Source organism: Serinus canaria, chromosome 2, assembly GCF_022539315.1.
Source record: "Serinus canaria isolate serCan28SL12 chromosome 2, serCan2020, whole genome shotgun sequence".
Classification (NCBI taxonomy): domain Eukaryota; kingdom Metazoa; phylum Chordata; class Aves; order Passeriformes; family Fringillidae; genus Serinus; species Serinus canaria.
Window position 1 is genome coordinate 90,953,123 of NC_066315.1, and position 26,866 is coordinate 90,979,988.

Consider the following 26,866-nt stretch of genomic DNA (forward strand, 5'->3'; position numbering starts at 1 on the left):
CCCACACGACACCCACTACAGTAGGCGACCACTCCAACCCAAAGCTTTAACACCTCACAAGAGTCGTGAAGTTTTTTTATTGGCATTTTTGTTTGTTCGTTTTTTCCACAAAGATTTCGACGACTTTGAACCAGGCCCCAGCAACACACGCTGCGCCCCTTAACAGAAAAACTGTTTAAAAACTGTTAATAAAAAAAAAGGAAAGAAAAGGAAGAGGGGGAGGAGGCGGGGCCGCCGGTAGCGCCGTGCGCATGCGCGGCCGGGCGTGCGCCGGCGCACCGGGGGCTGTCAGCGCCTTCCCGAGCAGGGGCGGCTGCGGCCCCGGTAAGTGCCGGCCGCGCGTCCCGCCCTGCCCGCCTGGTCCTTGCCGCTGCCGGCCGGTGAGCGTCGCCGCGCCGGCCCCTGCCGGGCGGTCGCGAGTTGTAGGGATCCCGGTCTGGCAGTGGGAAGCCGAGGGGGTGGGGGGCAGGATGGGCCGGGGCGATCCGGGGAGCCCCTCGGGGTGGTGGGGCTGAAGGGAGTGCTGAGGGTTCGTCCTGTCCCGGCGCCGCGGCGGAGGGCGAAGGAGCTCGGCGTGCCCGCGGGCAGGTCTCCGGCCTTTGCCCGGTACGGACGGGCACCTGCGTCGGTGCGAATGATTCGAGCTGAGCCACTGCTGCCAGGGAGGAGCCGGGCGGCTCCGGGGCTGCCGCCGCTGCTTTCCCCGAGCTGTGTTTGGAGGGCTCGCTGCGTTCCTCGGCAGGAGCAGGGGCCTCCTCTGCAGAGGGGCAGCGGCCTCCCCCGGGAGTCTGTTGTCCCCGCTGGCTCGCGTCTGGAGCATGAGTTCCCAGGATAAGGATGCGATTGCAGCTGGAGCCTTCCCGAGTCGGCTCGGAACGTAGTTTTGTTCTGCCTCTGTAACTTCTGCCTCTGTTCTGAAGATGTGTGTAGTTTTGACTCACAACTTCTGTATGAAATTGACGTGGCTTCCTAAAGTTTGCTGTTCCTTTTGGGTGGTTCTACAAGAGGCTGTCTGCCTCGACGTGTTTGTTATGGTATGCTGGCTTCTGATTCTGCTGACGAGGTCTCCTTGATGTGCCTGGGTGGTGGCTGTGTGAGCTAAAGATGTTGTAAGTCTGTGGGATGTATTCAGAGTTTTTAATAAGGGCAGTAATTCAGGATAAAGCTCCCTGCTGCATAATACCATTTCTGTAGTAAATTCATATTTAAAAGTATAATTTTTTTTAAATTTTTAGGTAGAGTCCTTATAGCTTGGAGGTGGATTGAGCCAAACAAAGTATTGGAGTATTCATTCTGGAGTATTCATTCCAAAGCACAAGTGATGGAAATAGATCTTGCATGTTTAGATGAAGAGTAAGAAATCAAACATGGTTTGAGTTAACCAGGCCAGTAGTAAAGAAGGACAGGAGTTTACACTGTTGACATAATTCTGGAATAAGTTCATACTTATGCATGTAGTTCTTGAAGGTACTAGAGATACAGAACTTGAGACATAGGCTTAGGCTCTTATAGAGCTCACAGGCAAACCTTGAGTGTTCTTTAGCCATGATAAGTTAGAAAATTAGGAATTTTGCTAATGCTCTACAGAGTCTGGCTGGGATGTAGTACAGTCTGTGTTTTGGGTTTGTGGAAAAAGAGTGCTATTCACACCACGGTGTTTGGCTATGGCTGAAGGGGGCTTGTGTGGTGTGAAGTCTTTCTCTTTTTCCTAATCTGCCCTCCACTCCCCTCAAGTAGGCTGAGGGTGGGCAGGGATTGAGAGGGCACAGTGGGGATATCTGACCCAAACTGGCCAAAGGGCAATTCTCTAGTGTATATCATACTTAGCAATAAAATATGGGGGTTTTGTTTCCAGGGTAGTGATTATTCAAAGACTAGCTGGAGTGTTAGTTTGCCTGTGAGGAGTAGTGAGCAATTTTCTTTGCTTTGGTTGTTTCTTAGGGTTTTTTGGGTGCCCCCACCCAATGCTTCCTTCATTTATCAATTTCTCTTGTCCTATGAGTTTTCTTGCTTTTGTTCTTTCAGCAAAGAGAAAGAGCACTTTCTTTTTGCGGTGTACTCTGCACAGTTCTTTTGATCACTGTTCTGCTGAGATTAAGTGATGTGCTGGTTTTATGAATGCAGAGTGCTCTGAAAATAGATATCTAGTTTCAAGGAATAATATGGGTATGAGAGAGTATAATCTCTAGCTGTGGCAGCAGAACCTAAAATATTCTGTTTAGTTGTGAGGCTAAAGACATAAAATCTTGGAAATAATTTGGAAGCAATGAGGAGCTCCAGATAGATTCCTCAGAGGTCTGTGGACACCGTGGTATTACATCCTTGGGGATGGGATCCTCCCTATTTTCTGTTATTAGCTAACCGAGTTTGAGAGAGCAGGTCTGCCTTAAAGGACAACAGATGTTACCTTTTCCCCATACTTGTTTGCCTGCATGTCTTGGCTTCACTAGAAATTCTGCTGGAGACTGAGGTGAAATACTTGAATAATTTTTCCTATACCCCTGCTGGACTGGACTGATACTGTGAGAAGAACTGAAAACAAGAGCCGGAAATAAAAAAATTATCCATCAGAAGCCTAAATGGAATTGCTCTATATTTAAGTCTCTGTGTTTGGAGCTTCCACTGCCCATAGCAAGTTTTGGTAGCAAAATTGACCTATTGCTGCATGAGGGCTGTGGTACTCTCAACTCCACCCAGTTGTAGTTCAGGATAAGTTAAGACTTTTGCTTGAACTTTCTACGAGATTCCATTATGCTTGTCTTATTACACTTTTAATGGGCCAACCTACCTTTGGATTAAATAGAATTTCTTCTTTTAATGAAGATTTGGTTGTCTTGTGGTGGTGGGCTTTTTTGGTGGTATTTTGTTTTGGGTTTTTTTTAAGTTCAAACTTAGAGCGAGGTAAATGCAAAAACAGCAGCGAAAAACATTGCAGGGGAGCTAATGAGACTGAGTTAAGTGCCTTTAAATGCAGTTCTTGTAGAATTCCAGTTGCTTCTCTTTAGAATGTGGTTTAATGGTGCTTCTGTCAAGTTTCACCGCTTTTATTGCCAAAGTCAATTCTCCAGTAGTTAGCTTTGAAATGCCACATAGCCATTGAATGTTGGGTTTTTAAAAAATGTTTTATTTCTTTTCAGTCCTGTTAAGTAATGAAGGCATTCTGAGGTCCTAATCAACCATGGAGGAAACAGATAGGGAAGCAGTTGCAACAGCTGTTCAGAGAGTAGCAGGAATGCTTCAGCGTCCTGATCAGCTGGATAAAGTGGAACAGTATCGCAGAAGGGAAGCTCGTAAGAAGGCTTCAGTAGAAGCTCGACTCAAGGTACAGAGTTGGATAAACCTGAGTGTCTGTGGTGTATCATGAGTGTACTTTCTTTTTTTTTTTTTCTTTTTTTTTTTTCTTTTTTGAATCTGCATTTCAGCTAGATAGATATTCTTAAACCAGGGACTTCAGTTTTTACTTTGTGTCCAAACCAGAAAATCTGTGTCCTGAAAGTAATGCAGACTAAGATTATACATCTTACTAATGTTTTATTCAAGCATTTCAAGTATTCTTAGGTCCTGTACCTTCTGCAGTTTATTCATGGACAGCTACCCTGCTGTGTAGCCTGTCAGCCAGCAAACCTTTTTGTCTTAGTGACTGAATACTGAACTTGTAGCAAAAAATTGATGATTGCATCTGAAAAAGGATCAGTCAGTTACCCCTTTGACTTTTACATGGGTTTAGGGAAGATCACTAAAATACATCACATTTTTGGCTCTTGTGGAAGTGACCCCATGATTTTGCTTCTCCTTTGCAGGTGTACATGTGAGTGGTTGCACATTCACACACATGGACTTAGCTTGAAATATGAGTATGGTCATCTTGTGTTTATTGTCTGTATGTTACTGAGTTTTGTGTTTTCTTCCTTCACTGGTATTTGCCAATAGTAATTTTAGACCACTGTATTAAGCAGGTGGAGTAGAGTCTTATAAAAGTGCTTTGGGAAACATTTTCTCAAGTCAAAGTGGCTGATATACACTGTATCTAATCTTATATTCCACTTAGTTTATTTTATAGGTACTTAATGGCTCTTCCTTGGTGGGAGTCTGTATGAAGTAGAAGAAAACCAGTTTTCTTGCGCAGTGAAAAAAAATTGATATTTATATATAATATGCTATTTATATATGGCCAATTACATGTTGATTTTTGTAGCATAGAAACAGAAATTTTTCTGATGACTTGGACTGGGCTTTTGAGATTTAAGTCAGGAAGCATATAGAGTCTATTAATAATAGATCAGCTGTTTAGTTACTGTGATCTATTTATAATATATGAGCACAGTCATTTGCCTGGCTGCTTCTATAGACAGTTGTGACTCAACTTTGTAGGTCTTGTAAATGCCTAAATCCACTTTATAGCTATTTTCCCTATTGTTTGCCTTAAGTTAGTTCAATCATCCGTAGGTGGTTGGAAATGCCTGTTCCAAAAAGAAGCTCAGTACCCCTTAATCCTCTCAGGATGCATTCCTGACAAAAGTGCTAGTTAGTGATGCAATGGACAGCAGTGCTGATTTTCTCGAGAGAATTACTCTAATGGAAGGGAGCACAGAGAGGATGTAAGAAATACTCTTGCTGTGGATTTAAACTGTATCTGTGTGTGGTGTGGAAGATGGGGAGACAGACATCAGGATTATCAGCCAGAGGAGTTGCTGACTTCTCAGACTGAATTGATTACTGCTTCATCTGAGTGAATGAACACATGGGAAATCTTTCAGTGTGAGCATGTTAGGTGCTTCTTTCTGACTGGTATGCTGCCATCTTTGTCATCATTTTCTTCAGGTGAATCTAAATATCCTCTCCAAATCCTCTCTTGTATTTTTAGTAATATCCATTTCTTATATCCCTCACTGCATTTCTTCCTGTGTAATATAAACTCTTAGAGAAAAATCTGCTTTGAACCATATCAAATTCATCAGTTTTGTGTATGAGACTGATGGCACTCAGTGAAGCAGTTTTTTTGGGGTTTGGTAGCAGAACTCTGAAAGAATATGTGGAAGAGCACCAGGCATTGTAGATGATTGTAGGTCATTGTAGATGCTTTTGGGTTCTGTAGTCCAGAAGGTAGAAGAGCTGCTTGAAATCTCTTTCAGAGCCTGTAAAATTATAATTGCTGGCAGCCATTTTTGTTTGTGCTCTTACTCAGGCTGTGGAAGAATTTCTCTGTGAAGAAACACTGTATAGATACACATATTCTAGGGAAGTTTCTAGGCTCTGGATGTTCCAGAAAGTAAACATGCATGAGTCCTCTCCCTTTTGATTCTTAGCTGCTGTGCAATTGTGGATTTGAGCCATAGGGAGACCAGGAAGCCAGGATTCAGGCTTCATGTTGAAAGCTGTCAGTTGAAAAAACATGAAAAGAAAAGTTTTGAGACCTTTTCCCAGGATGGCTTAGTTTTTTTTTTGTTTCTTTAATACAGTGATGGTCAGTCCAATCAAAGATGAATATGCATTCTAGGAAGCAAAGTCTAGGCTGGGACATGCTTTGTTCCCTGCCCCATCACCCCATTCCCTGGCTCCAGCTGACTATTTGAAGACAAACTGAGCATGGATGGATGTCTGTTTTTAGAATTTTCCATGTCCATTTGTGTCAGAGACTGAGATCCCTGACTGTTTTAGTTCAATGTTATCAAGTTTCTGCAAAGGATAAATAGGCAAAAATTTGAATATGTAATACTTGGAAGATCTGCCTCAGAAAAAATTATCCAAGCAGAAGTATTGAACGTTTAATGGTCATGTGATTTTTAAAATACTTTATGGTCAGCTGCAGAAGATTGTGTTTGAGTATCCTAATTATCTCAGTTCCTGTAGAGGAAAAATGTGTTAATGCAGCAGTTCTATAGATAGAAACAGTATAAAAATGCCTTACTACTGCTTAATTGTGCTGAGTCTGCCAGGGAAATACATTTTATCAATAAAATCAGCATGTCATAATTTGAAAGTACATAAATAAGCTTAGTTTAAAAATGACTGCATTTTTCTGGCACTTTCCCAGTACATTTAAAACGCAGTAAATGTTGTTTGCAGTTACCAGGATTTCCTCTTTGGCTTCTAGTGTCTGACAACAAGTTCCACAACTATCCAAGCTTTTGGGCCTTAAAAGTCTGGCAAAAAATGTTTTGAGCTTAGGAAAATGATTAATGCCTCATTTTCTTTACTGGTTGCCTCAAGTTTTTGAGTTATGCAGCTGGGTTTTCACTGATAGCTTGCTTGTCTTTTGAAGCCTGTTGCATTTTCCACTCCTCTGATTTCACCTTCATCGCATCTTCTTAAAACTAAAAAATGTGCTGTGGATGTGATGTGATTTCTTTCTCTCAGATATGCACTATAATGCATTTTCTGTACAGTGTCTGGATACCTGAATGATATTCAGGCCTAACAGCCTCTTTGAAGAGTCATTATTTCAAGTGTCACTTGTCACAAGGCATCCATATCAATAACCTGTGTTTGTGCCAAAGTAATCTAGTGGTTGCGTTGTTGGTCTGGTCATTGATGTTTCACAGCATGAAAATTATATTCAGTTTGGGGTTTTGTTGTTTGTTTTGACTGAATTGCTTTAGTGATTTCTTTTGCCTCCAGGAGCTTTTGGAGTTTTTTTAAGAACATTTCAGAATTAAATTTGGGCTTTTTTAGAATATTTTCTGTTGTGAGTAAGAATTTGTAATTGCATTAGTAAAATGCTTTTGAGGATCCATACATACCAAACATTCTGATGAAGCATCAACTTTCTTTGATATTCCCCTTTGAAATTAATTTATGAAGGAAATGCAGAGAAGTCTCATTCCTTTGATCCTGGTTTAATATAGATTAGAAAGTTTACAGTCCGTCTCCCTAAGCTCCTATGTTAGTTTGTGGGTGGACTAATTGTATCTAGGTCCTTCAAAACTGGATACAGCTTCAGAACTTCAAAAAAAATGGTTTGTGGGCACACATAACATTTTGCACACTTCTCGTCAATTATAATATTTGCTTTTCTGTTTCTTTTGGCATCAGGAGGGAAAGAGAAAATTGTGTTGGCACTGTGATCTTTGTTTAGACACTGATCAAAAATGGATACGTGACATTTGCTAACAATTTTGAATATTTCAAAATTATTTCCTTCAAAATATCTAAAAATAATTACCACAGCCATTTTCCAGCTTTTTTTCCTAGTACTTTTATTATCTTATATTAATTGTTTGTATTTTGATAGCAGTGTTTTTCTGCTGAAAATTTTAGATACTGAAATGAAAATTAAATCTTGAGAAATGTTGAAAATATGAAACTTATGAAGAATAATATGGTCTGTCTTTGTCTTTTTATATTTAAGGCAGCAATACAGTCACAGTTAGATGGAGTACGAACAGGTTTAAGCCAACTGCACAATGCACTGAATGATGTGAAGGACATTCAGCAGTCTTTGATAGATGTCAATAAGGACTGGAGACAGAGCATCAACACTATAGAAAACCTCAAGGATGTTAAGGATGCTGTAGTGCAACACAGCCAACTGGCAGCTGCTGTAGAAAATCTCAAGAATATATTTTCAGGTAATCTACTGTTCTTTATATAACCCATCACATACTGAAAACACTTCAATATGGTGCTAACAGCTGTGAGGTTGTCTGGTAATGTTGAGAGCTTTAAACTTCACTGGAAGAGTTAAGGAAGAATGACCTACACATCACATGCAGGGAAGTAGCTGGTAAACATTTAATGTAGATGAAGACTAAGCTATGCTGTAGGAACTTGTAGTCTGGCCATCATACACAACTCACAAAGAAATTTCTTGCAAGCAATCAGTAGCTGGGATAATATGTTTAGTATGAAAGACTGAAATATAGAAACAACAAATACAGAAAGAATATTTGTAAAGTTCTGGTGTGTTGCCACCTGAGCTGGACACCTACAGTGAGCCTGTTGGGTACACATAGTATGAAATTATTTTAGGAGGCAAAAACATTTTGTACCACTGTACATCTGTGTGGGTTTGCAAAATGAAATAAGATTAATGTAACAAAAGGGATACTGTAAAGATAAAGAAAATGTGATTACCTGAGTCCTTTTGTGTAGCTGTGCTGAAATGCACACTGCATTCCATCTTGAGTCATGGTGACTTCCTTGCCAGGACTTCTCTACTTACAAATAATTTTAAGTATCTTACCACTGTAAGAGGGACTAAACCTATCAGACTAATTTGATTTTATTTAAACAGAATTTTCTCTCCTTTTATCTTCTGATACTAATACACAAGGTGTACCTATAAAGTAAAATTGCTTCCCAGCCATGCCAGGTTGATTAGTTTACTCTGTGTGTTCGTAACCTCTACAGTATCAGATACAGTGTTCAACTTAAAGAAAAGTGTTTACATGCAATGTCTAGCAACAAAAAACAAAGAACAACAAAATGATGCATGTTCCAATGTGGAGCTGTTTTGGGGGTGTTGTTTCATTTTGCACAGATGACTTCAACTGAGACAATAAACCTTTTGAGGCTTTCTGAGAGGTTTTTAGTATGAAGCATCTCCCCCTGGAGCTGTTAAACAGTACAGTTGTTTTGATCAGAGATGGTCAAATGTTTTATAAACAAAGTGGTTTTTATCATGATTGAAAAGAAATTTACACACACACACACACACACACACATACACACAATCATTAGAACTTTTTGTGAGCTGCTAGTTTTATCACTAGCTGCCTTTTTTGCAGTGACAAATTTTTCTGATGAGATTTTTCAATTATTCCCCCACAGGATCCTAATCTTCCTCTGTAGGATTCCTCAAATACTGAAAAATAATAGACAAAATACCTTCTAAATATTTTAGCAGCATAGGTAATTATCCCTAGCCTTCATTTGGGCCTTAAGCAGGCAAAAACTGTTCAAGAAGGAGGTAAAGCTTGGCATTTGTTGGGTTTATGCAGCCTCAGGTTCAACGAAGTGAGTGACTTTTAGTCAGGCAAGTTAAAAGCCTTTTATATAATGTATAAGAAGGCCAGCACTGCAGCTTATTTCATAGACTTTCCAGGATTCATTTATTTATTTTTTGGCATCAGAAGGGAAAGAGAAAATTATGTTGGCACTGTGATCTTTGTTTATACACTGATAAAAAACGGATATGCAACATTTACTAACAATTTTTGAATATTTCAAAATTATTTCCTTCAAAATATCAAAAAAAAATTACTGCAGCCATTCTCCAGCTTTTTTCCTAGTACTTTGATTGTCTTGTAGTAATTGTTTGTATTTTGATAACAGTGTTGTACTGTATGTGATTTTTCTTCATCTTTGCCTGCCTTTCAGTTCCAGAGATAGTCAGGGAGACCCACGATCTGATTGAGCGAGGGGAACTTCTGCAGGCTCACCGGAAACTGATGGACTTGGAGTGTTCTCGTGATGACCTGATGTATGAGCAGTACCGCATGGACAGCAAAAACACACATGACATGAACCTCATCCACACATACTTTGGGGATATGCAGAAACTGTCTGACGAATTGGCAAAGCAGCTTTGGATGGTGGTTCAAAGATCTCTTGTTACAGTCCGTCGAGATCCAACCTTGCTTGTCTCTGTTGTGAGGATAATTGAGAGGGAGGAGAAAATTGACAGGCGCATGTTAGACAGGAAAAAACAGACTGGATTCATACCTCCTGGCAGACCAAAGAAGTGGAAAGAAAAAATGTTCAATATTTTGGAGAGAACTGTGAGCACACGGATTGAAGGCACTCAGGCAGACACCAGAGAATCTGACAAAATGTGGCTTGTGCGGCATCTCGAAATCATCCGTAAATACGTCCTTGATGACCTGCTTGTGGCCAAGACCCTGCTGGATCAATGCTTTCCTCCACATTATGACATTTTCAACAGGTTGCTAAACATGTACCATCAAGCTTTGGCCACCCGAATGCAAGAACTTGCTGCAGAGGATCTGGAAGCAAATGAGATCGTTAGCCTTCTAAGCTGGGTTTTGAATACATACACTAGGTAAGGCCCCCTTATCCTTTCTGTTAGGAATAGGAAGAGGAATGCAAAGAGGAGACATGCAAAACACTTTGTGCTAGTATTTGCATGTCTATTAACATAAAATAAGATAAAACAGAAAAAGGACAATATCAAACTATCAAGTTCTTTACTCTTCATTGCACATTTTGCTTCCTGGAAATTGCTTCTTAAAACTTGTTTGTATTTTATAATGTATAATTTTGAGTTGCTTAAAATTTTAATGCAGTTAAAGACCTGCAGGAAGCTACAGTCGCCTCATATTTGTGTACCAGTTTGGTGAAATATTAGGAAGAACAGGAGACTGAGAACTTGTGTGTGAAACAAAATGTTTGTTGTGGCCACAGCCCCGGAAGATCTGTATGATTATTAACTTTCTATTGTTCTCTTCTACAGGGGGTGGGACTGCTTCAGTTGCCTCATTACTGTTAAATGGAAAGAATGTGGTAACTTCCTTTAGGTTTTCTCTCAAAACTGTGTGATTATTTGTTTATTTAGAAGAATTTCTGCTTACAAGTTGTTTTCTGTGATAGTCTTACGCTTATTTTATTTGACTTGTCTGATTTGCTGGGATAACTTCAGCATTGTGGAGGGTTTGTTGCCTTTTTTTTTTTTTTTTTCCAGGTAGAAACAGTTCAAATGGCAACTCTGGTTTTCCCTGGCATGTAGTTACTAGAGCAACTGATTTGTTTGGGAAAAAGTGCTGCTAGCCTTTCTATGGCTCATGACTGTAATCCTGTTCTGAATAGCTGGCACTGACCCAGGTTCTGTGCTGTGTGTGCTTTTGATGTCCTCAATTGTTCAGTATCACTAGCGCAACAAATTTAGACACTTGGTGGGTTTATAGTGCTATAAAGCACATAGGTAGGAGATAATACTGCTCTGGGGAGTTCTCATAACCAGGTTCAGCTTTGTGTTCAGTACTCTGTGCTTTACTCTACACTGCAAAGTCCTCCTGGTTTTTCTTCCCTGCAAGGAAGAATCAGGAGCACCCACTTGTGCATACTTAGATACCCATGCAGGGTATGAGAGATGCAGCTGCTAATAAGCAGCTAAGTTAATTGGCTGTTTCTTCTTTTGAAGGCCAGAGGAATAACACTACAATGACTGAAAATCAGAGATGTGAGTCCTTTTCATGCATGACCTTGGCAGAAATCCTGCTCTCAGGCTCTTTATTTGTGTCCTGGGGCTTATGTTCCAGTAAGGCAGTTCTTGGTCTTAAAATTGCCCTTCTACTTTCTTCCCCCAGAAAGCAGAGTAGATTGTTACTGAGTTAGACAATTCAGAACTAAAGCTCTAAATCTGTGTGTTCCATCATTGGAAGAGCAAAGGGAGGGAGCGAAGCCAGTGTTACTTCTATTTACAAAGCAAACAAATCTTGCTAAAGCAAGTCATGTGGCTCATAGCACCTGGTGGCTGAACCTTGTGAAGAAAGGGAAACAGTGAGAGGAGTAGACACACTACAGGATATCTGAGAATGCTCTTCTCCCTGTGTATCTGCATAACAAGTGGGATGGAAATTAGAGGAAGTCCTTTGAAGGAAAAAATTAAGGCTTTGACTTTCTCTCTTTTCTAAAAAAAAAAAAAGCCCAAGAGGGCAGTACAGGAATTATATTCCTGTATGCTACAATAAAAGGTTATAAATAGGATGATAATTACTGGAAAAGTAATTTCCCAGAGAAGTTGTGGATGCCCCATCCCTGGAAGTGTTAAGGACATCTGGTCTAGGGGTGGCATGCCTGCTCATGGCAGGCAGGTTGAAACTAGATGGTCTTTAAGGTTCAACCCAAACCATCTTCTGTGAGATGATTCTATGAGAATTAGCCATTGTGTATTGGAAGTGCACAGTGGGAGAAGAAATCAGCTCAGGTTTCTGAGTGGGCAAGTTTTCAACAGGGATATTTTCAGAGCTTATCAAATCACAATTGCTGAACATCTTTTAACAATACAATAAACAATTCTCCATAGGAGTATGTTTATAATAAACTAGGAAGTAGAATGGCATCATGAGAACTCTGAATAATAGAGGGACAATATAAATTTGTATTGTATTTGCATATTGAAACTGCACTTCAAAACCAAATGAGAGAGTACTGACTGAAGAGAAGCATTGGGGTTTTTTTTCCATGTGATGAATTCATGCACGACTTTTTTTCAGTATTTTCAACATGGGAGTTACAAAAGAGTTATGGGGGTTTCTTTATCAGACCATGTCTGCATGGAAGCTGTTTTTAGAAGTATATTCAACTTACAGCTCAGAAATAAAGTGATGCTACATGTGGAATAATAGCCTTTAATATTTGAGTGGGAATTTTATTGTGCTAGGTGGGTTTCTCCTCCATGTTTAAGCCAATGAGAGTTTTGGAGACATATTCTTATTATTAAATCTGTACTAGGTTGGGACCAGGACTCTAATCTGTGTTTGAGGAAAATTATAAGTCTTGTAAGATCTTGATGCTCATATTCATAGCATCATTTTATGAAATACTGATCAAGTGTTGACAAAACTGCTAGGAGTTCACCAGGATTGCTACAGATGGTGGCAACAATATTCACTTTAAGGAACAGAAGGAATACTACTATACATATAGCTGGATGCTGTCTCTGGAGCCAGTATCTCTTTTCACTAGATAGAGCAGGATTGGTGTCAGAATAGAAGCTTTCTAAAATGCTACTTTCCAAATTATAATCAAGCTGAAATTTCAGACATAATTGTATTAACTTCTTGTTGAAGGTAAATAACTTCAACACTTGGAAGTCTTGTGCCACTTGGAAGAAGGTTGTCTGTCGCTTCTTTTCCCCAGGCACTTGGTTGTGACAAACAGGAAAGAGAACATGTGTATAGGAAGAATCTTTATGTTGTGGGCTAAAGCATGTAGAAACTTTTGGTCCTTGTTTTGGGGTTTCAGGTGATGGGCTTTGAGAAAAGATTTATGTCTCTGTGGCCTTGTGAACAGGGATGATGATGTATAATGAGGCTAGAAATATTTTCTAACATGGCACAGTGCCATAAACAGCTTCTCATGTTTCCTCTGAATCAACCTAGAGCAGGTCCTGCTATTAAGTGTGTTCTTTCTGTAAACAGCAACAGAATGGAATTCAGTTTTCTGAATAGACTGAGCCACTTAAAATAATTTCAACCTCTTTTCTTACAAGCCAAGAAGATGCTATTAGTGTAGGATATTCAGTCACAGTAGCTTTTATAGTTTCAAATGCAAGAATTTTGGTATTTTAAGTTCATAGCTGTAGTGCTTTGGGATTTATTTTTTTTATTTTTTTCAGTGCTTTGGGATTTATTTTTTCCAGGAAGTGGAAGCAACACATGCTGACTCCCTGCATGTACCCAGAGAACAAACTCGATTTGCAGAACTATACAAACTGGGCACTTGTTTAGGAATTTAAGTTGCCATTTGTTTTTATAGTAGCTTCTGCAAATACAGAATTTGTGGTTTGCTTCTGAAAAGCACACTGTAAATGGAATGTGAAACAATTTATGTTATTATGATTGAATATATTTCCATCAGCTGTTAATAAAGCACTCTCTGAAGAGTGTGGGTTTGACTTATTGATTTTTTTGAGCATGAAATATTAAGAATTCTTGCTATGCTGTGCTTTGGCATAGCTTTGGGGATTTTTTGATTACACAGGCCAGTCATTTTATGATCTTATATAGATGCAAAATATCACTGTAAGATATTAATTTTGTATAATTCTTGTCAAAATATTTTGCTTTAATCTCTTTTAAATCCTATAAAATCAAGAATTTTCTTTGCAAGCAATTGCTCTTATACAGTATCCATGAAATGCACCTTTGATTTGTCTTGGAAGATGCTTCTTCCTCTTAGATTAGCTAAATTCTTTACCAAAACAGGAAGCATAGGTAGCTTTTCTTTTAATATATTTTAGTTTTTATATGGATGTGATACAAGTACCAAAACAGAAGCTCTTTTGAGAATCTGAGGACAGTAATTTGTACTTGTCACTGATCTTTACTGTTCTAAAATTCAAAATGTATAAATTGTCTGTCATCACCTCTGAAATTTAAAAGATACATAAAAATGTGCCCTACAAAGAGCCCACAGGCTGAAGCAGTTGGTTTTTATTTAGTTTCAAGTAATCTTTACTTCTTGTACATTAAAGTAAGGAATGCATGAAAAGGTTGTATATTTAAATGTCTGCAATACTTTTTATTATATCCTGGGATGTAGCTTTTACATTCTGTTCTTTCATTCATATAATTTTATTTACATTTCTTGTAAATGCATTTATTGTTGCACTTGCTATTAAAAACTTTTTGAAATGTGTAGGTACTGGAAAATTGCCATTTACAGTAAACGTACAGAAGAAGTTGCATAGTTTTTAGTTTTTAACTTTTTATCTAATTTTTCTTTATTAATCTGCAATTTTTTTGGTTTTTTTTTCTTTTTTCATTCAGTGCAGAGATGATGGGAAATTCAGAACTGTCTCCTGAAGTGGATGTAAATTCTCTGGATGCTCTGATTTCACAAAATGTGGTAGACCAGCTTCTCAGCAAGTATATGTCAACACTCACTGTGAGTAATAACAGTGCAAAGGCACATTCAGATGAGTTTATATCTTCATTAGTACCTCAGTGCTGCTCCTCCATCAGAGAAACTGTGACAAATGTGAATGTAACACCATCACTTTTATGAAAATGTTCATATCCTATGTGTAAGTTTCTTTATAAAGCCATAATCAGATTACTTTATATATGTAAATAATAACATTTCAAGGAGTAGTGATGCTTTACAGAATATTCATAATAATTTATTAGAAATTAGGGAATTCCAGTCTCCGTATGCCTAAATCCATAGTGCTCCTATGTTAGCACTTAAAAAGACACTGTAGGCAGTTTGGTCCCCACTGTAGCTACATCAACATTTGATACAGATGTGATTTTTTCAAGGTAATCAGGATGTTCATGTTTGCCAGTTTGATTGTTTTAACAGCCTTTTTCCTTTCACACCTGTTAACTGCATGAGCATAATTTCCTTTTGTGGATGCCATTTCAAGTGTATCTTAAATATAAAGGCACTGCTTCTTTGTTATCCTAAGAGTCACTAGAAACTGATGAATTTCATGGCAAAGCAAGCACTATGTGATTGTCAGATCCACTAATTGCCTCAAAGAGTAGATATTTGGGTAGTTGTAACTTTGGACTTGCTGTTTTTAAATTATCCAATGAATTCCTACTTCTCCTAGCTTAAGGAGCTCTGCCAATCAGCGAAGGGAAATTTTTGTGCTTCTTTGGATGTGTCAGCTACTAAAACATGTCCAGCAACAGCAACTACTTGGACTTTATACTCTTCACAATAACATGAACCAACCCTGTAATAACTCAAGGAAGTTGTCACTAGAGGCTCTGCTTCCCATTAGCTTTATTAGGACTTTTATGCAAGGTTATTTTTCTGCACTTACATTTGGGACAAAAAGCACATTGGTTTGTTTTCTCAAGCTACTTTTGCCTTGACTCAGAAAATGCCTTTGAATTAAGTTTGTCCTCACTTAGCATGAAAAAATACACCTATATTGTTTTTTTAGAATTGTTTTTCCTTACCTGCTGAAAAATAGTATGTATAGAATATTGTTTTATTTTATTTATAGAATGTAAATAAAACAAAGTTGCCACTCTGTTAAACAGAGTGGCTTTCTTTTTGCTGGTTTTGATTTTTGGCTGTATCTTTCTTTTAAGACAGAAAATACTGAAACTGTCTATTTGTTTCACTTCTCCCTTATTTCTTTTCATGTTGTTTAAAAGTGATTTTAAACACAACGTAACTCGTTCTGTATGGCTAAGTACAAGTAATTAGGACTATCAACTTAAATACTGAAGTTTATGTCAACAAAAATGTAATGAAAAATAAAATGCTAATAGATTTTAACAGATTTCTAGCATATTATTTTTCCAATCACCTTAGCTTGAAAAAAAGTCCTTGTAAATTCTGATCTAAAAGTGAAAAAAGTTTCCTGGGCCCCTGGCTTAAAAGATTGTCATGCAAGTCATATGTCATTAGAGCAATTCATGCTTATGAGGAAGAAAGGTAGTGCATTGTTTCACACAATTGAGGAGCCTACTCTATGGACTTGTATGACTTGTAGTTCTTTCTGTTTGTGCTTCCTGGTAATGTGTAATTTTGCATGGTAGGGCACAGTAATATACCTGTAACATATTGGAAAGAGGTATGAACATTTATATTACCACAGGTTTTAAGCAAATGTGAACAAAGCAGAAAAGAAGCAGAAATCATCAACAAGCAAGACAGAATTCAAAGAATCCAATTATTTATTTAGCAAACATGCTGGTCTGTACTGTTGTGAATAGGTCTGTGACATGTGTCATGCAGAAAACTGTCTTAGTCTCCTTCCAAACCCAGTTGTTCTTAATGTCTGTGTGCTGTACAGTGTGCTGGGCAGATGGGAGGAGAGCCAGCCATTGTATCCGTCACTGTGTTCTGCAGCACTCGTGTTCCAAGAAACACAACCCATTTAATCTAAGCCCGGGGTTTTGTACCCAGCAGTAATGAGCACCAGTTTCCTAAAACTAGGTGTAAAAGGAAGTACAGGCAGATATGTGCAATTTTTCCTACATTAAGTATTACTCTTATTCTTTCAGCTGGGGAAAAATTCAGTTTGAATCCTAAAGCCTGAGTCTTAATAAATTCTTCCAAAATTAGTAAACATGTTGATTCTGACAAACTGACTTACCCTTTGTGTTAGGAGCACTCCCCTTCCAAAATGTGCTGAAGCTTCAAACTACACCACCTACATTCCGGTACTAACCTTCATCTTTGTCAGTGCAAATTTTAATTTGTCTGTTACCTGTATCCTGTAGGAATGGCAAGAGTGGTCAGCATTATCTGTAACTACGCCACTCTTCATTATGGAAATGACTGCTATTCTAGATATTGTAGCAGAGGGTTTTGTTGTGTTAAATTAAATATTTTCTTTCTCTTATTTGCTTTATTAAATGAAGTCTAACATCATTGGCTGGCTGCGAAAAGCACTGGAGACAGATAAAAAAGACTGGATAAAAGAAACTGAACCAGAAGCAGATCAAGATGGATACTATCAGACTACACTCCCAGCTATTGTTTTTCAGGTATAAGACAACTTGTTTATTCTAGAAAATATACAGAAGCAGTACATGGATTTGGAGGAATGGAGGGGAAGCCAAACTTTCTAGAATACTATTGTTTCTGTGTATTTTGAAGTATAGTGGGGTTTTTTTTCCCTGTAGAGCTGTTAGTTGAAGGGGTTGTTTCTTTGAAGGTTTTTGTTTACCTTTTTTACTTCAATGCTTTAAGACATAGTTCTTTTTTTTTGTGTGTGATTTAGAAACATATTTTTAGTTGGTATTTGTATTCAGTGAGCTGTTTTTACTTAGGTCTCTTGATGTGAAGCTGTAATATAAGCCCACCAGATGTTATGTGACTTATTAGGACAGTTTTTGTTAATACAGTGCTGAGTTAGGCTGTTTGTTTGTATGGTGCTGAGGTAGTTAGGCATATATTGGTTACTATAAATTATTCATTATATATAAGCACCTTAATAATAGAATAAAAAGTCCACTGAAGGTTGAAACTGTTGCTGTTTTAAACACTCTTTCAGTTAACATGAATGCCTGTCCAAATTAAAACCAGAAAAGATAAGGCGGTTTCTAATATCCTTTAAAAAAAAAGCCACAAAAATACCCAAACCTGCACCACCCACTTGTCGGTAGTAGAAAGTTTTGAAAGTGATCTTTATCAACCAGTAAAATGTCAGCTTATTATGCTCACTTTCTAATTTTTCTTTATAAATATTGTGCTAGGTACCTTCAATGAAAGCTAGATTATCTCTTCTTCCTGCATTTGTTTCCCACTGTATTTTTTCCCACCTTATGCCAGGATTTTTGCTACATTCTTTCACATTTGTATTAGTGCCAAGGTTTACTTCACCTAATCATTTTCAGAAAGTGTGTGATATCAAAGAAACTGGTGGCTGATTATTGGCTCTAGTGTCATGCTGAGAAGGACTGCAGTGCTGAGATGCATGTAGCAGTGAAATTTTCAAAATCATCTTAGCACAGAAACAGCTCATGTTTCCACCTGGCTTTGTATCCTTTCTTTCTAGTTTGCCTCCTCTCAAACATAGTCACCTGTAAATCACCTAGATCTTGTACCTGCTTGTGCTTCTAAAGTTTAGAGGCTCCTTCACTATTGCGAGCTCACTGCTTTCATATATGGGAGATGCAAAGGAATTTGAATTGTAGTGTTATTCACTACTAACTGCAGGAGCTGATACACTGTAAAGCCAAAGCACTACTGAATTAAAGAGATTAAGTACTGTTTTGCTGAAATAAAAATGCAGCTGTTTTCAGTATCAAGAGAACACTGCAGCATGCATTAATGGTTGCCAGTAATATATTAATTACACTTGTGAAAATAGTGGCTTTTAGTTTGATCAGTGGGCTTGTCTGAGGAAAAAAAAAAAAAACAAAACAACAAAAAGCATCTGCAGAGCTGGTGCTAGTGAGAGTCTCCAGGACTCCAAGATAGGATTTCTATCTTTGTTTTACCACTGATAAAGGCCTCTCTTTATAATTAAACTATTTTTGTCTTAGATGTTTGAGCAGAATCTTCAGGTGGCTGCTCAGATAAATGAAGATTTGAAAGCAAAGGTACTCATTCTATGTCTTCAGCAAATGAATTCATTTCTAACCAGGTAACATAATGTTTAAAATACAAATGCTTTATCCTACCTCAGTCTCTCTTTCTTCCTACAGTTCCAATACTTGTTTTTTTGTTTGGATGTTTCTTTATTTCTTTGTCTTTCTCCTATCGCATTCATGCCAACCAGGCTTTTCTTCTCTTTCCTTTCCTTCCTTTCTTCCCTTCCCTAGTTTCACTGCAGAAGTTCCTCTGTGCTGGTGAGTGGCACTTCCAGGTCCTGTCTGCAAACAGCTCTTAATTTTTTTCCTAATTTCTTTTATATCTCAAATTTATACCTCTGTCTGTAAAGGAAGAGAGAAAACACCTCCTTGGCTGGATTTTGCCCAGAAGAGAAGGACTAAACATCACATGAGCAACACATTCTTTATAAAATACTTCTAAATACCTGACAGACCCTTATGAAGCATTTGATCCTATGGGTGTATTTGAGTTCTTACAGATTTGTGTCTGTTTCATGCCTTTCCTTGTATGTGTTACAGGTACAAAGATGAAGCTCAATTTTATAAAGAAGATCATCTTAAAAATCGTCAGTATCCTCAGTGCTATGTTCAGTACATGATTGCAGTCATCAACAACTGTCAAACCTTCAAGTAAGTCTGCATGTTCTTCAGTACTGTGAGAAAAACAGCCATTGCTATTTCAGTTGTAATACTACCTCTTTCCAGAATCTTCTCTTCTGTATGCAAAGCGAGTTCAGTTAACCAGTAGTTAACTGAATAAAAATAGTAAATTAAATAGTAAACTAATCAGTACTTTAGCTGACTAAACAAAGGCAATAAGTTTAAAGGTAGTGCTGTTTTGAGAGGCAGGTATTGTGATTGCTTTTGCCTTTGGCAAGCCAAGCCATTTCCCCTCAGCAGTGAAAAACCATGTGTTATCCCAAGAATTTTGTTGGCAAAGAAACATTTATCTTCAGCTTACAGATTTTGAAAAGGTAATTTCAGTTAGTTTGTCTGGGTCCTGTCATCTTTCCTCACCTTCAAGTCCACCTGTGATCCAGGTGGACTGAACTGGAGAAAAGTAAAGGCAGACCTTCTGTCAAGAGTATCAGAATGTGGCTCGTATTTTAGTGATGAGCAGTCCAACTTCCTGTTCATCTGTATCTGCTGCCACTTTCAGGTCTACTCATCATCAGCAATTTGGTACCAACACACAAGTAGTCTCTACCCTGACCACTCCAAAATCATGCTGGAGAATAAATAAAGGCTTCCAAAGCAAGTAGCAGGCATTGTTTCCCCTTGCAAAAATAACTGTCCTGTGTCTTCTTCCATGTATGTACTCCAAAAATTTAGTAGTAGTGCAATTGTGCATCAGTGGGTGACAAAAACCCTTTTTTTTTTCCCCGTCACAGAGAATCCATCATCAGTCTGAAAAGAAAATACTTGAAAAGTGACATGGAAGACACCTTGTCAATCAGTCATGCAAACATGGATGCAACTTTAGACATCATTGCTAAAGAAGGCTGCTCTAGCTTGCTAGATGAAGTCTTCATGGATTTAGAGGTTAGAACTTTTTTCCTCAAAAAACCTAGAAGTATTTTTTAGAAAGAAAAAAATAATTCAGAATTCAGTAGTTGTGTAGCCTTTCGATTGCTAAATATATAAAATATGTGGTTTTTATATATGGGCTAACAAAGGGTCATTAAACATTAGTATTGTTCTTCACTGATGTAGTTTGCATGTAGGAGACTGGAAGGTTGCCTAATTAGGTTTCATGGGATGACTTAAGGCAGGTGCTTTGTATATAATTAATATTTTCTAGCAGATGTACTTAGTCTTATGTTTTTGAGGTGTAGGAATTATTTGGGAAACTGCTGCTGATATTAAGTTGGCATTGCAGGTGCAGTTCACCTGTGATTAATATATTTAATTGATTCTAACAGTGGGCCCCTTTCTGTCTGGTAGATTTCCATGCTTAGGAATTCTGGCTTCTTGTATAAAATCCCTCAGGGAAAAAATTACTACTTTAAAGAAATTGGGAGTATGGGGAGGGAAACAGAGCAATTAGAGAAACAGCAGGAAATGGTGAAGAGAGATGCTCTGAGACTTGATAGATTTGTAGTAAAATTTTGAATATATATACGTTGAGTGGCTCACATTAGAAAGGATGTGGGAGAAGCATAGTTTAGAAATTGACAACACTTAAAATTGTCTCCCATTTTTTAATAACTGCACTGATCTGATGAAACTGTCACAAACCTGATCTGATCTCTTCTTTGTCACCTTCCCAGCCCCATCTGAATGAGCTGATGACGAAGAAGTGGCTGATGGGGTCTAATGCAGTGGGGACTATCTGTGTCACTGTAGAGGATTATTTCAATGACTTTGCAAAAATTAAAAAGCCTTACAAAAAGGTAGGTGCAAAATAGTCAGTGATCCTTTGTTAATGTACTCTGAGCATCATGTTGATTTGGAATTTCTGAACACCACATGGATTTCAGAACAGAATTGCAGAAATTGGAATTAATTCTTTACTGGAAAAGAAAAAAATGTTCATCATCATACTACAGAAATCTGAATCTACTTTTTTTTTTTGTTTGTTCACAGGCATATAACACTGTCAAAGATAGATCTAAGTTGTAGTATTTAGTCCAGGAAACTTCTTGGCATCTTACTAGGTATTTTTACGAGTTTGTACTTTTCTGCCTCTCCTCAGAAGTTCATATACTCAGATAAAATAAGCTCTTCTGAAACTAGTTTTTCTGGTCTGTAATTTTTTTTTTAATAAATGCACCTCAAGTAATTCCTAGTTTTAATATATACAATGAAGCATAGTGAATTTGGTGCCATAAGGGTTGACAAATGCAAAGCTATGCTTAAAGTGCTCTTACAACAGTAAATGTGCTAGGTTAGGATTTTTTCCCTCTCCTCTGTCAAAGGATATCTGAATTCCTCTATTGATAGAAACAAGTACAATAATATGGAAGATTAAAGGCAGGTTCGTGTAACAAGACAGTGTTAGACAATCATTTAACACTTTGGAACCTAACAGAAGCTAGCAAGATCAGTATTTAGGTGAAGTCTTCGAAGAAGCTCTTGGAGACTTCTTTTAAGCCCTTCTAAGTCATACACTTATTCTTTCTTACCTTAATTCTCAGAGTAATAATTTAAGTGCTCACAGTTTGTCTGATGACCTTTTAACCTTCAGTATTTGCAGATCCGAGAGGCCTTATTATTTAAGTATATGTATTTTCAGTCCAGAAAAAGTGCACAAAATAAGTTAGGTCAGTCCCAGAATTAGTCGCTATCCATGGGACAGCTTTCTTTTCCAGATTTAGTTTGTTACTGTGAGGTACAAGTGCTTGACATGAGTTTTGAGGTGTTAATACCAATCTCTGCAATCACATATGTTTCATCATGTAGCACTTATTGCCACCTTGTGGGGAAGAAGCTTACAAACAGATTTTTTGGCATTCAACATACCGACTTTTCCACTGTCTCCCAGCACGAAAAAACTGCCATAAATATAATGCCATAAAAGATGCCATATATTCTAGCACAGGCTGGACCATGCTTTTGTTTCCCTGATTTGTCATGGCATTTTTTCAGGTTTTAAAGTATTCTTGGATAACCCTGTTTTGAAAGTACAGTTTTTAAAAGCCACATGAACAGAGCACCACAAAGAAGACTGTAGCCCAGTGGGAAGGAGGGAAGGACACAGTTCTTTAACAGAGCAAATCTGGATCTAAGACATTCTGCTTTCCTGTTTTCCTCGTGTGTAAATTAAATGCTCTACCATACCACTGTTGGCTCTTGTGGAGTGTTCTCAGTTGTAGTGGAGCTGTTCCTCAGTTCCTCTCCAGCAGGATGGGCCATACATGTCAGCCCCTCACAGTCTGTTCTGTGCAGTTCATTTTCCTTTGTGTAACTGGCATCAATTCCACCAATGCAAGAGAAGGCATCCATGAGCAACCACCTAACTCTGGTATTTCTGCAGACTCTTGAGAGCAGAACTTGAAATTGCATTTTCTGTGTTCTGGATAAGGGTTGTGACTTCCAGTACTTTGCAATCTGTGTTTTCTCCCTCTTTTCTTTTTTTCCCTTTTTCTCTCTTTACTGAAACTTTTTATTTAAATTTTGACTGAAGAACGTGTTTCAATAACAACTTGAAACTAAAGTTTAATCATACTAATGATTAAATAATAAAACATGATAAAAAGTTTGCGACTACCTGTTATGCCAGCTTTTTCTTAATGGTAAGTAACTTTGCCACCATGCTTAAGGGGAAGAAAAAACACCTGAGGACTCATGGGATTTAAGGACTCTGCTTACATTCCTGTTGAAAAATAAGCATGTGAAGGGTTTGGGGTTTTAGTTTTGTTCTTTACTTCCAGACCTCAGCATTACTTTTGCACCAATACCAGATGCTTCATCCAGGTACCAGTAGGTATTTCCCATAAAAAGAGAAGTGCAGAACAGCAAATCAGTCAAGGAAGATCTGAGAACATGATTGTTCTTTGGTGCTCCTCAAAAAACTCAGAAATATTATTAAAAATATCTTGGGTTTGTTGCTTCTTGGCTCATTATTAGGGAAGGACAGATTTTCATTTCTGTTAGCGCTGTGAAAATCTAAAACAAGTCAATCTATAATAGCAAAAATTGTATAGGGGTGTTTAAGTGCAAATACACAGTTCAAAGCCTAAAAATAATGGCTACATCTGCAGGTATCACTGGCATAACTCACCACCTTTTCCATTTCTTTCAGACAATGACTCTTGAGGCCCATCGGCGAGTAGTTGTGGAATACATCAGAGCAATCATGCTGAAACGTATATCTTTCAAGAATGCAGAAGAGAGAAAAGAGGGTGCAGAAAGAATGATCAAAGAAGCAGAACAGTTCAGATTTTTGTTTAAGAAGCTTGCAGCTGTAAGTATTTGCTTTGGGTAGTGCTGTTAACCTGGTAATTTACAATAACCACACATGTTTATTGCTTGGGGGAAATGGCTAGAGTTAAATCTCCATCTCTCCAAAATGTGGAGTGACCTGGGAATATCAAAGATGCCAGCTGAGGGCACAGACAGAGATTCTGAACACACAAGCCAGCTGGTAAAATTCCTGAGCATCAGTTTCCAGTGCTTTGTTTGTATAGCTCTCTGCGGCTGAATATTTGGATGGCCTCCAAGAGATAGGTACCCTGAATTCATAGTAGTAGGTGAAAGAAAAAAGCAGTTAAGAAAAGAAAGAAAAAAAAACTGTCTTTGCTTTTCCTGGCCAGAAGAAAGGCATCAAACAGATGCCATTACTTATTACCTAAGGAGCATGCAGTGTGTTCATTTGAATCAATAAGACGAGTATGTTGACCCCATTTAAAGGCCACTAGAAATAGAAAAGACAGGCTAAAAAAGGTATTTGAAAATCAATGTACAAGACAGGCCTAAAAGTTTTAACTGCATAAGGAACAGGGATCTTAGAAAGCTCCTAGGGCCAACAGATGACAAAATGCAAAAAGAATGCACAGAAAGATAAAGCCTGAAAAATTGGGGTAGTTGATGGAAGAAGTTGTGGAATAAAGGGAACAAACCATACCTGATTGGCAGAACCAGATGACCTTGAATTAAGAATACTAAAATAGTCCAGAGTTTAAATAGATAGAGTTTAATCAGTCTATTGCTGAAAGCTGCTTTGGTGTCCAGATGACTTGAAGGAATCTAACAGAGGGCCATTTTGGAAGCAATGTTTCAGAAGAGATCTGGCTTTCATGTCAGTTATTCCTAATGTTTATGCTCATAATTACCCAAAGTTGAAGACAAGAATGTGTCACTGTGTGGATAAATACAACATATTGTTTGTAGGACACTACTTTCTTCACTGATACTCTTGTAGTAGCTCTCTGAAGAACAGGGAGAGAAAAGGATTATGGTGACAATTCACAAATATTTGTTTTTTTTAATGTCTGAAAATTCAGCTTTTGGGGAAATTCAAGGGCATTGTCAGACAAAATATTAATTAATGGATTATTTGTAGATTTGAGGAGTATTGCTGTTGTTTTGGGACATTTTTAATATTTTTTGTTTACTTTTGCAGGGCTCTGGAGAGGACACTGAAGGACTCTGTGACATCATTGAAGCCATTGCAGAGGTTATTAAGCTGACTGATCCTTCACTGCTGTATCTGGAAGTTTCAACTTTAGTCAGTAAATACCCAGATATCAGGTAATTCTCTTTGCCCTCAGATTTGATGTATAGATAGATAACATCACAATTTCCTTCGAGTTTGGGCAAATTTTGAAATTTAAAACAGTGTGTAAATGTGTTCATATTTTTCATATTTTAGAATGTAACCATTTTCTTGGGGAAAGTAATGCTAATGTACAATGTACTTGAGCTGGACCAGAACTTACAACTTAAGTAGTGCAGAGGAATACTAAAAATACTTCAGCTCTGTGTGTTGGGAGGATGAAATAGGTTTTAGAGTCCTAAAAGTAGCCAAAACTGTGCTTTATATTGAACAGGAAAAACCAGTTCTGAGTAAGTGGAGATCTGATTAAGAATAAAAAAGTACCTGAAACTGAGTGAAAGGATTGCCAATTAACTGCTGTTTTTGACAAAATCTTTCTTGTGCAAAGCCTCCTAATGTCAGTTTTACCCTTTTCCTTTGGCAGGGATGATCACATTGCAGCTTTGCTGACAGTGAGAGGTGATGCCAGCAGAGATATGAAGCAGACTATCATTGAAACTTTGGATCAAGGTCCAAGCCAACCCAATCCAAACTATGTGCCAATTTTTAAAGAAATTACAGTTCCTACTCTCACTGTGCCAAAACTCCTGAAGTAATTGACAACTCTGTGTTTGTGTGTCATTACTGCTCTGGGATCAACGGGTTTGAAATATTTGTGGGCAAACTTGGCAACGCTATTTTGAGTGAAGTTCAATATACATTGATACTTGCTAGGCATATTTCTTTCTGAAGACTTGGATGTGAGGAAATGCAAGATACCTGAAAGAAGGATTAAAGGTCATGTTTGAAGAAGGAAGCTTTTAATGGCATGGTTTTTTTTTTTTTTACTGACCCGTTTGTCACAGCTGGTTTTGCTGTCAGCAAATACATTTTTCTTGTGGAATATGTTTGCACAGTGCACTGCAATGCTATATAAAGTATTTATACCAAAACTTGCAGAGCTGTATTAGTGCTGGATATACTAACATACATCACCTACAATGCCTAAGCAGACTCCTTTAGAACTGTCTTTATATGGCACTGCATTCAGTGTTCATGTCAATCCACTTTAACATTATATTTTGTGTATGTACTTACTTTGGTGTAAAATAGTTTATTGCGGAAAACTTAATTATGAAATCAGTTTCCTGACTTAAAGGACTGATTGAAATTGCTACAGTGCAATTTGATTATAGGTTGAATAAATAAATAAAGACATAAGGTACAATTTTTTCACTGATTTGCTAAAAATAGCACATAAAGCACACCAGTTCAATAAAATGTTAAACCATTTCTGTGTTCAACTATGATTCTTTGCATCCTTGTAGATTTACAGAGCATGTAAATCTTTTCTGTTGTTTTAAGTGTGAATAAAAATTGGATTTAATAGTTTTCTGAAAACACAAGCTACTGGGTTTTATTTCCACAGTATTTTCAATAGCACTAGACAACTGTGGATTCAGAATTCCTTGATGAAGGACACATTTAAGGCATTATCTCTTAATACCTGACCAGAGTTGTCAGAGGTAAGCACAAGGAAAACATGTACTTACATTGTTTTAATTCAACATTCTTGAGTTTGTGTACCTAACGCCTTTGGCCACACGGGCCTTGTGCCATTCCAGCCCTGTCCCCAGCTCCTCTGTACTCCAGAAGAGGTGTGCACGGGTCAGCAGTTTGGATAAAGGATAGATCTGAGATTGTGACTTTCCGCACTGACAGGCACAGTGTCCCCAGAGACGCTTCAGTAGAGCATCACCTCGGTATCTCTCTGCTTGAGGGATTTTAGCACAAGAGGACCTTGGGTCCCGTGGGACTGTAAAGTCTGCCTAGAAATTGTAGGTACAGGGAGGGGAACTTGACTGTTTCTCAGAGGGTTGTGATCAGCCCGCAGTAAAGAATTCAGTTAGTGAGGTGATGCTAATTTGGCTTGTACTCTAATTCCGTCCTGTCCCTGAAATTC

At 38.0% G+C, this 26,866-nt stretch overlaps 1 protein-coding gene across 2 annotated transcripts; it reads left to right on the forward strand.

Moving 5' to 3' along the window:
* The first annotated feature begins 226 nt into the window (after nt 1-226).
* Nucleotides 227-26,196, forward strand: EXOC3 (exocyst complex component 3). Of its 2 annotated transcripts, none has more exons than XM_050971793.1 (13): nt 227-324; nt 3,138-3,322; nt 7,349-7,568; nt 9,319-10,000; nt 14,451-14,568; nt 17,010-17,135; nt 18,639-18,739; nt 19,227-19,337; nt 20,099-20,249; nt 20,978-21,100; nt 23,452-23,613; nt 24,772-24,899; nt 25,349-26,196. In XM_050971793.1, exons 2-13 carry the CDS (start codon nt 3,179-3,181, stop codon nt 25,518-25,520), a joined length of 2,238 nt encoding a protein of 745 aa, XP_050827750.1. In that variant the 5' UTR covers nt 227-324; nt 3,138-3,178; the 3' UTR covers nt 25,521-26,196. The 2 variants fall into 2 exon arrangements, with proteins under 2 accessions (XP_050827750.1, XP_050827751.1); XM_050971794.1 differs by having other exon boundaries at nt 248-380.
* Nucleotides 26,197-26,866: the final 670 nt, after the last annotated feature.

Excerpts from the sequence above, each read along its gene's own strand:
- EXOC3 (XM_050971793.1), top strand. The coding sequence starts at position 3,179 with ATGGAGGAAACAGATAGGGAAGCAGTTGCAACAGCTGTTCAGAGAGTA. Across the intron at positions 14,569-17,009 it reads AGTATATGTCAACACTCACT|TCTAACATCATTGGCTGGCT; the intron begins GTGAGTAATAAC and ends TATTAAATGAAG. Across the intron at positions 17,136-18,638 it reads TCCCAGCTATTGTTTTTCAG|ATGTTTGAGCAGAATCTTCA; the intron begins GTATAAGACAAC and ends TTTTTGTCTTAG.